Source organism: Triticum dicoccoides, chromosome 7A (assembly GCF_002162155.2).
Source record: "Triticum dicoccoides isolate Atlit2015 ecotype Zavitan chromosome 7A, WEW_v2.0, whole genome shotgun sequence".
In the NCBI taxonomy this organism is placed as follows: domain Eukaryota; kingdom Viridiplantae; phylum Streptophyta; class Magnoliopsida; order Poales; family Poaceae; genus Triticum; species Triticum dicoccoides.
The window spans coordinates 430407496-430419375 of record NC_041392.1 but is presented as its reverse complement, the minus strand read 5'-3'; the positions used below and the strand labels follow the sequence as shown (position 1 = coordinate 430419375).

General features: G+C 45.0%; 1 protein-coding gene across 2 annotated transcripts; it reads left to right on the top strand.

The window, feature by feature from the left end:
• Window positions 1-919: 919 nt before the first annotated feature.
• On the top strand, window positions 920-9549 carry LOC119328571 (DNA-directed RNA polymerase II subunit RPB1-like). 2 transcript variants are annotated; one of them, XM_037601541.1, is made up of 14 exons: window positions 920-1230; window positions 2062-2325; window positions 3042-3341; window positions 3427-3585; window positions 3691-3852; window positions 3933-4153; window positions 4245-4386; window positions 4486-4821; window positions 4898-5184; window positions 5265-5523; window positions 5696-8835; window positions 8934-9005; window positions 9105-9164; window positions 9249-9549. In XM_037601541.1, exons 1-14 carry the CDS (start codon window positions 1147-1149, stop codon window positions 9340-9342), a joined length of 5580 nt encoding a protein of 1859 aa, XP_037457438.1. In that variant the 5' UTR covers window positions 920-1146; the 3' UTR covers window positions 9343-9549. The 2 variants fall into 2 exon arrangements, with proteins under 2 accessions (XP_037457438.1, XP_037457439.1); XM_037601542.1 differs by having other exon boundaries at window positions 5696-8881; window positions 9125-9177; window positions 9421-9549.
• Window positions 9550-11880: the final 2331 nt, after the last annotated feature.

Here is an 11880-nt window from a genome sequence, read left to right as displayed (position 1 = left end):
GATTGTGTGAAAAGGTCAGTGCAAAGATTAGTTGTGCAGTTAATGTTATTCCCAAGACTAATCGCAATTAATGCAACTGCTATTATTTTTAAAGTCGGTTACTCCCTTCGTTCCTAAATGTAAGTCTTTTTAGCGATTCCAATAAGGGACTACATACAGATGTATATAGACATATTTTAGAGTGTTGATTCACTCATTTTGCTCCGTATGTAGTCACTTATTGAAATCTCTAAAAAGACTTATACTTAGGAACGGAGGGAGTACAATTAGTATCAATTAATGTTGTTTCCAAAATCATTTACAAATAATGCAATTAATGGTATTTTTAATTTATTGGTGATGTATTGGACACATCATTAAATCGGCCCAAGATGTTAGACATAGGTGATTGAATTAAGAGTGCTCCCCCTAAATTCCCCCTTTATCCCCTATTCCCAATCTTAACCCTCCACATCAGTTTGCATGTAAAAAATTAAGTAACCTTCATTTTGAACAGAGTTCATGTATACTTTTTAAAAAATGTTTATACATACTTTCTGGAGAAACAAAAGATATTCGAAACTCAGAAGGATCTATCGCCGACCTCGGCTCTAACGATGGGAACAACCCAGAATAGCAAAGCCACGACAATCGACGAGTCGACGACCACTCACATGCTCTCAACCGTCCCGCATTGACGCGATGGGAACCCTATCCAAAACTCTCATCTCCACCGTCTACTGCGCATCCACGGCCGGTTCAGTGCGTCTCCCTTTGTTTCCTCCCTCCCCGCACCCAGTCCACCTACACTGCGTTTCCTACTCTGAGTTGAATCCATACACCGCCTCCACGGGTCCACGCGCCCACCGGCTCACTATAGCCCGTCCGGCGCACGATACGTCTATAAGTATAGCCCCACCCCCACCCAGTTCTCCTCTTTCTCAGACGCACTCTCTCCAGATCCCCTTTCCCCTCCCCTCTCGCGGAGGAGGCGAGGACCGGTCGGATCGATCCCACTAGAGCTCGATTTTAGCCGCCAAAAAGTTTAGCGTGCTCCAGACAGGGGCTGGCCGTACGGCCCAAGCTTCGGTCGGCGGAGCGCTCGCGGCGGGCGGCGGGATCTGAGACCCAAACCCTAGGTGGCGGCGGCGCCGCCGTGGGGGTGAAATGGACGCGAGGTTCCCGTACTCGCCGGCTGAGGTGGCCAAGGTGCAGCTCGTGCAGTTCGGCATCCTCAGCCCGGATGAAATCGTAATACCTCGCCTCCCCCACCCCCACCGCCGCCTCTGTATCGTTTCTCTGCCTGGAGTGGGAACTCGTACTGGTTTGAGTGGGCTTAGCTAGCTTCGAACTCTGGATGAACTGTCATCGGGTTGCTGGTTGTTAGCTTCAATCTGGTGTTGCTTGGGTAGCGAATTGGCCGAGCTTGATCTTGCAAATATATGTTGAAGCTGATCCATTGTAACTTACCAAAGGTTCTGACACCGAACAATATATGCACGAGTGTTGTTTGGTTGAGTCGGTGTTTTGCTAACTTGGGAAACTAGTTAAACTTTGAGCAAAATGCTTGGTTGTAAGTCTCTAGTTCGGTTTGAGCTACAAGTTGTACTCCATGTAATACTATTCAAGTGGGATATTTGGTTGAAACGTCGAGTTGAACTTCACACTTGTATTACATGTACATCAAAGTTTTAACAGATCTAACAAAAGGCAGATGTTCTTATTACTTGTGTGGTATTTGTATTTACTATGAATTTGGCAGTTTGGTTGTGCTTAGCAGTTTGCACTGTTTGTTTATTATCACACATGATTTTTACCGTGCTTTCGATTGGGTCATATTCAATAGAAGTTTGAATAAGGCTATACACATCTGGTTGCTGGTATTATACTATAGATTTGCAGAATATATCTAATAAGATGGATTTGAGAGGGTTTAATAGTATGATTTGTTTGGTTCAAATGACCATCGACCGTTGTAATGATGGTCTGAGGAGTGCCTCCTGAACTGGTCCAATGGAGTGCCCAAAGAAATCTGTAGGATTGAATTTGATAAATTTTTGTGTTGCTTTGCTATTTTTGTAGAGACAAATGTCAGTGGTGGTGATAGAGCATGCAGAGACTATGGAGAGGGGGAAGGCAAAGCCTGGGGGTTTGAGTGACCCTCGTTTGGGCACTATTGACCGAAAGATCAAGTGTGATACATGTATGGCTGGGATGGCTGAGTGCCCGGGTCACTTTGGCCACCTTGAGCTTGCAAAGCCAATGTTCCACATCGGCTTCATCAAGACTGTACTCTCCATAATGCGCTGTGTGTGCTTCAACTGTTCCAAGATCCTGGCGGATGAGGTACATGACCCCTCTGTTCGTCTGGTTTCCTTTTAAGACCTGTGCATTTTACTAGGTTGTTGTTTGGTGCATGTCTAAGGTAAACTGAAAGGAGTAACTGATGTGCAAGACAAGCTAAACTGAAATCATGACAATCGTAATTTTCACTTATGTTTGTCCAATTTTGCATCTGTTCAACTTCATAGAATCTTTTTGATCAGGTGCGATGAACCTGTACATGCAATTGATTTAGACATCTTTCATGTTTGTTATGGATCTGGAATTCAACATTGGAAGCCAAGATTATCTTTGTGAAATTTCAATAGAGCCTGCCATTGGTAGAACTGCATCAGACAAAAGAAAACTGCATTTATGATGTGTCCCCGTAGCAATGCCTATTTTATTAATTATTGTCTTTGGTAAAATAACCAGAACCATTGAACCTAATTACAAATAACTTGGCGTTTTCTCATGAATTCTGAGAAAGGTTGTTCTTGCATGTTAGCTACTCCCTCCGTTCACAAATATAATATGTTCTGGATATTTCAATATGGACTACATACGGACTGAAATGAGTGAATAAACACACTAAAATGTGTCTATATACATCAGATTCACAAAAAAGTTAGAACATCTTATATTTGTGAACGGAGGGAGTACTAAACAGTATCATAGCATGGACCATTTATTTTGTGTGCCTTGATCTTGGCATGTTATTTATCAGTGATGTCTTGCAGGACGATACCAAGTTCAAGCAGGCTCTGAAAATCAGGAACCCAAAAAATAGATTAAGAAGAATATATGATGCTTGCAAGAGCAAAAAGATTTGTGCTGGGGGTGATGAACTTGAGGTTCAAGATCAGCAGGATGCTGACGAGCCAGTGAAGAAAAGAGGTGGTTGTGGTGCTCAGCAGCCAAATATCACAGTTGATGGTATGAAGATGGTTGCTGAATTTAAAGCAACAAAGAAGAAAAGTGATGATCAAGATCAACTCCCTGAACCAGTGGAGCGAAAGCAAATTCTCTCTGCCGAGAGGGTATTTACATTATCCTTACTCAATTCAATAGGTTCTAAGAATTTGCAGCTAATCACATGGCTCACATGATGGTTTATTGGGGCAGGTCCTTAATGTTCTCAAGCGTATAAGTGATGAGGACTGTCTTTTGTTGGGCCTGAACCCTAAGTTTGCTCGTCCTGATTGGATGATACTGCAAGTCCTTCCAATTCCTCCACCGCCTGTCAGACCATCTGTTATGATGGATACTTCCTCCAGAAGTGAGGTTAGCCCACTACTACTAAAATTATTATGAATGGATCCAATGGTTGGTTCACAGGTCTCACCCTTCCACTCACTGTTTATCTTGCTGTTTCTTCTGTTTCTACAGGATGATTTGACTCATCAATTAGCGATGATAATTCGACATAATGAGAATTTGAGGAGGCAAGAGAGAAATGGAGCCCCAGCTCACATTATAACTGAGTTTGCTCAGTTGTTGCAGTTTCACATTGCAACGTACTTCGATAATGATCTTCCTGGACAACCAAGGGTGAGTAGTCTATAAGTGCACTCCCCATATTAATCACTAATAGATAAGTTATTCTCATTATCTGTTGTGGAAATATCCAGGCCACTCAGCGTTCTGGAAGGCCTATTAAGTCAATATGCAGCAGGCTGAAAGCAAAAGAAGGCCGGATTAGAGGAAACTTAATGGGGAAGCGTGTTGATTTCTCAGCTCGTACTGTCATCACACCCGATCCGAATATCAACATTGATCAATTGGGGGTGCCATGGAGTATTGCTTTGAATCTGACATACCCAGAAACTGTCACTCCATATAACATCGAGAGGTAAATTAATTTTCTGTTATTAAGGCATCTTATGTAATCACTCTTCTTGCATTGGTATGTGAGAAGTTATGTCTAAATCTGATCATACCAGGTTGAAAGAGCTAGTAGAATATGGGCCTCACCCACCCCCAGGTAAGACAGGTGCAAAGTACATCATCAGGGAAGATGGTCAGAGGCTGGATCTTCGCTATGTGAAGAAAAGTAGTGATCAGCATTTGGAGCTGGGTTACAAGGTTAGTGCTGACATCGTTGCAGCATCTACCGTTTTAATGGTGACATAAACAAAAATTGCCTTTTGGTTTGGCTCACCTGTTTTGTGCTTGACTTCTCAGGTGGAAAGACACCTAAATGATGGAGATTTTGTTCTTTTCAACCGGCAACCAAGTCTTCATAAAATGTCTATCATGGGGCATCGTATTAAAATTATGCCGTACTCAACTTTCCGCCTGAACCTGTCTGTCACATCACCATACAATGCAGATTTTGATGGGGATGAAATGAATATGCATGTTCCTCAGTCATTTGAGACAAGAGCTGAAGTTTTAGAGTTGATGATGGTGCCAAAATGTATTGTCTCGCCTCAAGCGAATAGACCTGTTATGGGTATTGTCCAGGACACACTTCTTGGGTGTCGAAAAATAACCAAAAGGGACACTCTTATTGAAAAGGTTAACATACTCTCCTTAAACACCTAATATTATTGTTTGTAGTTTTTGTAGCTTAATGTTCTGAAATTTCTCCCAGGATGTATTTATGAACATACTAATGTGGTGGGAAGATTTTGATGGGAAGGTCCCTGCACCTGCCATTTTGAGACCAAGACCGATTTGGACCGGCAAACAAGTTTTCAACTTGATTATTCCCAAGCTAATCAATTTAATAAGATTTTCAGCCTGGCATGCTGAAACAGAAAGTGGATTTATTACTCCAGGAGATACTATGGTCCGGATAGAGAAGGGAGAGCTTCTGTCTGGTACACTTTGCAAAAAAACACTTGGGACGTCAACTGGAAGTCTTATTCATGTTATTTGGTAAGTTATAAACGTTGCATTGCAGTTTTTGGTACACATGTTCTGTGCTGAATAATTTTGGTTGGTTTAACTGTTTGCAGGGAAGAGGTAGGGCCAGATGCTGCACGGAAGTTCTTGGGTCATACACAGTGGCTGGTCAACTACTGGCTTCTGCAAAACGGTTTCAGTATTGGTATTGGAGATACAATTGCAGATGCTGCTACTATGGAGAAGATTAACGAGACAATTGGAACAGCTAAGAATGAGGTGAAGGAGCTTATTAAGCAAGCACAAGAGAAGAACTTGGAACCTGAGCCAGGACGCACCATGATGGAATCATTCGAAAACCGAGTAAATCAGGTACTGCTGAATGCTCTTGATTGGTTCTTTCATCTGGGAAGGAGTAAGCCATCAGCTTTTTTTGGGAGAGTTTGATTCTTCCATTTGGGAGACTTTGATCCTTCCATTTGGGAAGGAGTAAGCCATCAGTTTTTTGGTAGACTTGTTTTGACATATCCGTTTTCCATGCTAGGTTCTTAACAAGGCTCGTGATGATGCTGGGAGTAGTGCTCAGAAGAGTTTGTCTGAGAGCAACAATTTGAAAGCTATGGTCACTGCAGGCTCAAAAGGCAGTTTCATTAATATTTCGCAAATGACTGCTTGTGTCGGACAGCAGAATGTTGAGGGCAAGCGGATTCCATTTGGTTTTGTTGATCGTACATTGCCCCACTTCACGAAAGATGACTACGGCCCAGAAAGTCGTGGGTTTGTTGAGAACTCTTACCTTCGAGGTCTGACACCACAAGAATTTTTCTTCCATGCTATGGGTGGTAGAGAAGGTTTGATTGATACTGCTGTGAAAACCTCCGAGACGGGATATATTCAGCGGAGGCTCGTGAAGGCTATGGAGGACATTATGGTGAAATATGATGGTACTGTGCGAAATTCGCTGGGTGATGTTATTCAATTCTTGTATGGAGAAGATGGCATGGATGCTGTTTGGATTGAATCACAGAAATTGGACTCCCTGAAGATGAAAAAGGCTGAGTTTGATAATGTATTTCGTTATGAACTCGATGATGAGAACTGGAGGCCTACTTACATGTTGCCTGACCATGTTGATGATTTGAAGACCATTCGTGAATTCAGAAATGTGTTTGAGGCAGAGGTTCAGAAATTAGAAGCTGACAGATTACAGCTTGGGACTGAAATTACTACAACTGGCGACAATACATGGCCTATGCCTGTCAACCTGAAGCGGCTTATCTGGAATGCTCAGAAGACTTTCAAGATTGATTTAAGAAGACCTTCTGACATGCACCCGATGGAAATTGTGGAAGCAATAGATAAGCTGCAAGAAAGACTTAAGGTTGTCCCTGGTGACGATGCCATGAGCATCGAGGCTCAGAAGAACGCTACTTTGTTCTTCAATATCCTGCTTCGCAGCACATTTGCTAGCAAGAGGGTCTTGAAAGAATACAGGCTTACAAAGGAATCCTTCGAATGGGTCATTGGTGAGATTGAATCGAGATTCCTCCAGTCTTTGGTAGCTCCTGGTGAAATGATTGGATGTGTGGCTGCACAGTCCATTGGAGAACCGGCAACTCAGATGACACTGAATACTTTCCATTATGCTGGTGTTAGTGCTAAGAATGTTACCCTTGGAGTTCCCAGGTTAAGAGAGATCATTAATGTCGCCAAGAAGATAAAGACTCCATCTCTGTCTGTTTTCCTAAAGCCTGAGGTAAGCAAGAAAAAAGAATTGGCTAAGAATGTGCAGTGTGCCTTGGAGTACACTACACTGCGTAGTGTGACCCATGCCACTGAGATATGGTATGATCCTGATCCTCTAGGAACCATTATTGAAGAGGATGTGGAATTTGTCAGGTCATATTATGAAATGCCTGATGAGGATATTGACCCGGATAAGATCTCTCCTTGGCTGCTGCGTATTGAGCTGAACCGTGAGATGATGGTTGATAAGAAATTGAGCATGGCTGATATTGCAGAGAAGATCAATCATGAATTTGACGATGACTTGTCATGCATATTCAATGATGATAATGCAGATAAGCTCATCCTTCGTGTCCGCATTACAAATGACGAAGCTCCAAAAGGAGAAATACAGGATGAATCTGCTGAGGATGACGTCTTCCTCAAGAAGATTGAGGGTAATATGTTGACTGAGATGGCCCTTCGAGGCATTCCAGATATTAACAAGGTCTTCATCAAATATGGGAAGGTCAATAAATTTGATGAAAGTGAGGGTTTCAAACCAGATAACGAGTGGATGCTTGATACAGAAGGTGTAAACCTCTTGGCCGTGATGTGTCATGAGGATGTTGATTCTACAAGGACAACAAGTAACCATTTGATTGAAGTGATTGAGGTTCTTGGGATTGAGGCTGTCCGCAGGTCTCTCTTGGATGAGCTGAGGGTGGTTATATCTTTTGATGGGTCTTATGTGAACTACAGGCATCTGGCCATTCTCTGTGATACGATGACATACAGAGGTCACCTGATGGCTATTACTAGGCATGGTATAAATCGTAATGACACAGGCCCCCTCATGAGATGTTCTTTTGAAGAAACAGTGGATATCTTGCTTGATGCTGCTGTATATGCGGAATCTGATTACCTGAGAGGTGTGACTGAGAACATTATGCTTGGCCAGCTTGCTCCTATTGGTACAGGAGGCTGTGGATTGTATCTGAATGACCAGATGCTGCAGCAGGCCATTGAGCTTCAACTCCCAAGCTATGTTGAAGGTCTGGACTATGGCATGACACCAGCGCGTTCACCCATGTCCGCGACACCGTACCGTGATGGAGGAATGATGTCACCAATGTTGAGTCCAAATTTCAGGGCTTCCCCAATTACGGATGCTCAGTTCTCACCATATGTTGGGGGCATGGCATTCTCACCCGTCCCGTCAAACTACAGCCCATCCTCTGGAGGTGGTTACAGTCCATCTTCTCCGGTGTTCAGCCCAGGGCCAGGACATGGTTACAGTCCCACTTCTCCATCATACAGCCCTGCATCGCCCAGCTACAGCCCCACCTCTCCATCATATACGCCTGGCTCTCCTTCCTACAGCCCGACCAGTCCATCATACTCTCCGACCAGTCCATCATACTCGCCAACATCCCCGAGCTACAGCCCCACATCTCCTAGCTACAGCCCCACATCTCCGAGCTACAGCCCAACATCACCAAGCTATAGCCCCACATCTCCGAGCTATAGTCCAACATCACCGGTTTATAGTCCGACCTCGCCAGCATACAGTCCGACATCTCCTGCATACAGCCCGACGTCGCCATCTTACAGCCCAACGTCGCCATCATACAGCCCCACTTCTCCCTCGTACAGCCCAACATCGCCCTCATACAGCCCGGCATCACCCTCATACAGCCCCACGTCGCCCTCATACAGCCCGACATCCCCGTCATACAGCCCTACCTCGCCCTCATACAGCCCTACATCGCCTGCATACAGCCCTACATCGCCTGGTTACAGCCCGACGTCACCGAGCTACAGCCCTACTTCACCGAACTACAGCCCCACTTCACCGAGCTACAATCCTTCTTCGGCCAAGTACAGTCCTTCACATGCTTATTCTCCAAGCAGCCCAAGGATGATGAGCCCGTACAGTCAGACTTCTCCGAACTACAGGTATTCTGTTGATAGCTTTGGCCGTTCTTTCGGTGTTGTGTTCCATGTATGTCTATGCTTTATTTTGATTACATTACACCTCTGTTTCGTTTCTCCAGCCCGACCTCACCGACCTACTCGCCCACCTCACCATCATATGCACAACCAAGCCCGTCATACAGCCCTACAAGGTGAGCCCATTTCTGTTGATAATCACCATTGTTTCTAACTTAAAACGTTGTTGCTGTGGCAATACATGGGTTTTCTAACACGTTGCGCGAGTGTTGCAGCCCGCACACTACCTCTGGAGGACCTAGCCCAGATTACAGCCCGACATCTCCAAACTACAGGTAAATGCTTGAGGTCTTATCTCATCTGCCCGCGATGAAAGTGCGCAATTAGCTCTTCTGACAATTGTGGTTTTGAGCGTGCAGCCCCAGCGCAAGCTACTCCCCGACTGCACCGGGCTACTCCCCGTCCTCCACCGGCCCGCAGACAACTGACAAGGACGATGAGACTGTTGACTAGAAAATGGCTGCTGTTGGTTGGCTTGATGCAGAACGATGCCCCACGACCAACTCTTGTTTCCTCGTGTGTCCGGAACAGGCCTGTTGTTGTAAGCTGTGATGCTAATAGCAGCACTAGAATTTGCGGCCGTAGCTGGGCTGATATTTAATTGTGTGTTTTCTATCGGATTGTTATGCTAATGTGAACATTGGAGCTTTTGCCTTCTCATCTGTCGAGTGCTTTGCATGCGCAACTCCGTCTCGTCATGCGCAACTTCGAGACGGGAGGGGCATGCGAATGTATGGACGCAGTAGCGTTGTACAAAACTAACAGGGCAGCGCCACATAAACGAGATGGAATTAATGTGGTAGATTAGTCGGCAGCTCAACACAGACGAGACGGAGTGTATGGCTGCCAAGCGTTGACTAACACATGTGGTGATCTTCTGAAAATAAAAACATGTGGTGATCTTGTTGGGTACGTGGCCCGACGGTACATGCTTTGTAGGTCCTGTGTTCCTCCCGCTATCATTATATTGAGCACTAAGCAATGATCATCGGTGCTACTTTTTTTTTTGCGTCGTCCCTTTTTTATTAGCTATAAATAGAGATACAACCACTGTTCATGGGAAATTTTGCGGCCAAACCGCAAGCCATGACTCAGAGGTGGCTAAATGGATATTCGGACACGCGACGAGTAGCGCGACGTGTTGGGGGTGGAAGATTGCACCAACGCGACCTATACAGGGATCGAAATCGATATACACGTCTGTGAGAACGGGGTGTCGACTCGTGGCTGGGCAACTAAGGTTGCTGCCAGCCCATCCCGAGTTCGAGTCCCGGCACGGACGCACGGTGCTCACGGAGTTTCTCCTATAAAGAAAAGCCAACGAGGGTTAGCCCTTGGATTGGTCTCATTTTTTTTCTTCTGATATACACGTCTGCGGTTTCGTTATCAGTCATTGAATGAAAGAAATTTTGTTCATATCTATTTTACTGAAGCTACAGGGTCACAAGTTTAAGGTAATCACGATATGTTAAGTATTAGTAGGACAAGAGTAATGAGAAAATATTTATGAAATAATTTCATTAATATTCGAAATAGTTTTGAAAGGAACCGAAAGCGTTTCAAGGTCACTGGAAAGGTTTCGGAGTTTATCAGGTAATACGGATAAATTATATATAGGTGAAAACAGTTATTTTTGTGATGTTAAATTAATAGTTTCCCGTGATGTTAACATATCTAGATCCTTTCTAATACTTATAATTAGAAGTTCAGTGTGGTTCTAATCTCCTCCATTTAGTTCTTCGGCGACGATTAGCTCTGGATGGCGAAGCGCTGCCGGATCTTGAAGACCGTACGCTTGCAAATTGTGGAGAGGCCGTGCTTTCAGCTTTCCGTTCGAGGGATTTCAAGTATAATCTACACCGACTCGTCTTCTTCTGCTGCAACTCAGAATCGGTAATGATACGATCCAAATCGTTTTTGCATTTTCATAGTGTTCTTAGTTGATCATAGGGCGGAGTTTTTTGTTTTCTACTACGTTTTCCATCATCAGGGTGCGCCCCTGCCTTGGTTGATCTGCCTTGTATCAACTAGTAAACGTTCATATTATAACCTCAATATCGTTAATCAAACACTTCATATTCAGTGATCTAAATGCTAGTTTTTATTATATCACTCTTGTATACCTATCATTTTTGAACCAAACATATAACTCATACAAATTAACACAGTTTGTTGTAGGGATTGTTTGCGATGAAAGTTCGTGGGTCTACTTAAGTCTTCCTCCATAAACTTCGCCGGCTTCGTCTGCTCTAGTGCCGGTCACTTCCGAAACCACGAATCCTAGATCCCCATTCCCGCAACCCCTTCTTGCTAACAATGACGCCGTGGAAACGCTTCATGAGGGCCCATACGGTGGCCGCGTCCTCCCCGAGCGCCGCCGCCTGTGCCGAGAGCATGGTCGCCTACGCCGAGAGCGCGGCCGCATCCGCATTCAGCACGGCTGCATCTGCCAAGAGGGCGTCTGTGGCAGCCGACGGGGCAGCTGCAGCAGCCGAGACGGCGACTGCAAACGCCGAGAGCGCTCGAGCTGCCGTACGCACCACCGATGTCGCCTTGGCCTGGGTCGAGGCCATCCACACCAAGGCCGAGGACGCACACGCCAAGATATTTCGGGCCACCTCGGAATCCAGCATGCAACTCACGTCCGAAAAGGCGGCGGAGGCCATGGAGCACCTGCTTCCTCATGAGATCGCCGAGCGGGAGCTAGAGATGCAGGAGGCGGCGGTGATCAAGGAGCGCCGGGAGAAGGAGTTGCGCGTGGCTCAGGACGAGGTTGAGAAGAGTCTGTCCATCGAGGAATCGGCGATGGAGTACCAGCGCGAGCTCTGGCGTAGCCACTACTATGAGTACTACTCCCTCCTTTCCGGTTTATAGGGCTTATCTCAAAATTTTAGTTGTTCCATTTTATAAGGCTTAATTTGGTTGTTCCCCATCACATGTTTAGACTTCAAGGTGCATTAAATCATTGCATGCAAGTATTAATTGAAAACT

Coding starts and splice junctions, on each gene's coding strand:
- LOC119328571 (XM_037601542.1), top strand. CDS start 1,147: ATGGACGCGAGGTTCCCGTACTCGCCGGCTGAGGTGGCCAAGGTGCAG. Junction 3,853..3,932: donor ATCTTCCTGGACAACCAAGG/GTGAGTAGTCTA, acceptor GGAAATATCCAG/GCCACTCAGCGTTCTGGAAG. Junction 5,524..5,695: donor TCGAAAACCGAGTAAATCAG/GTACTGCTGAAT, acceptor TTTCCATGCTAG/GTTCTTAACAAGGCTCGTGA.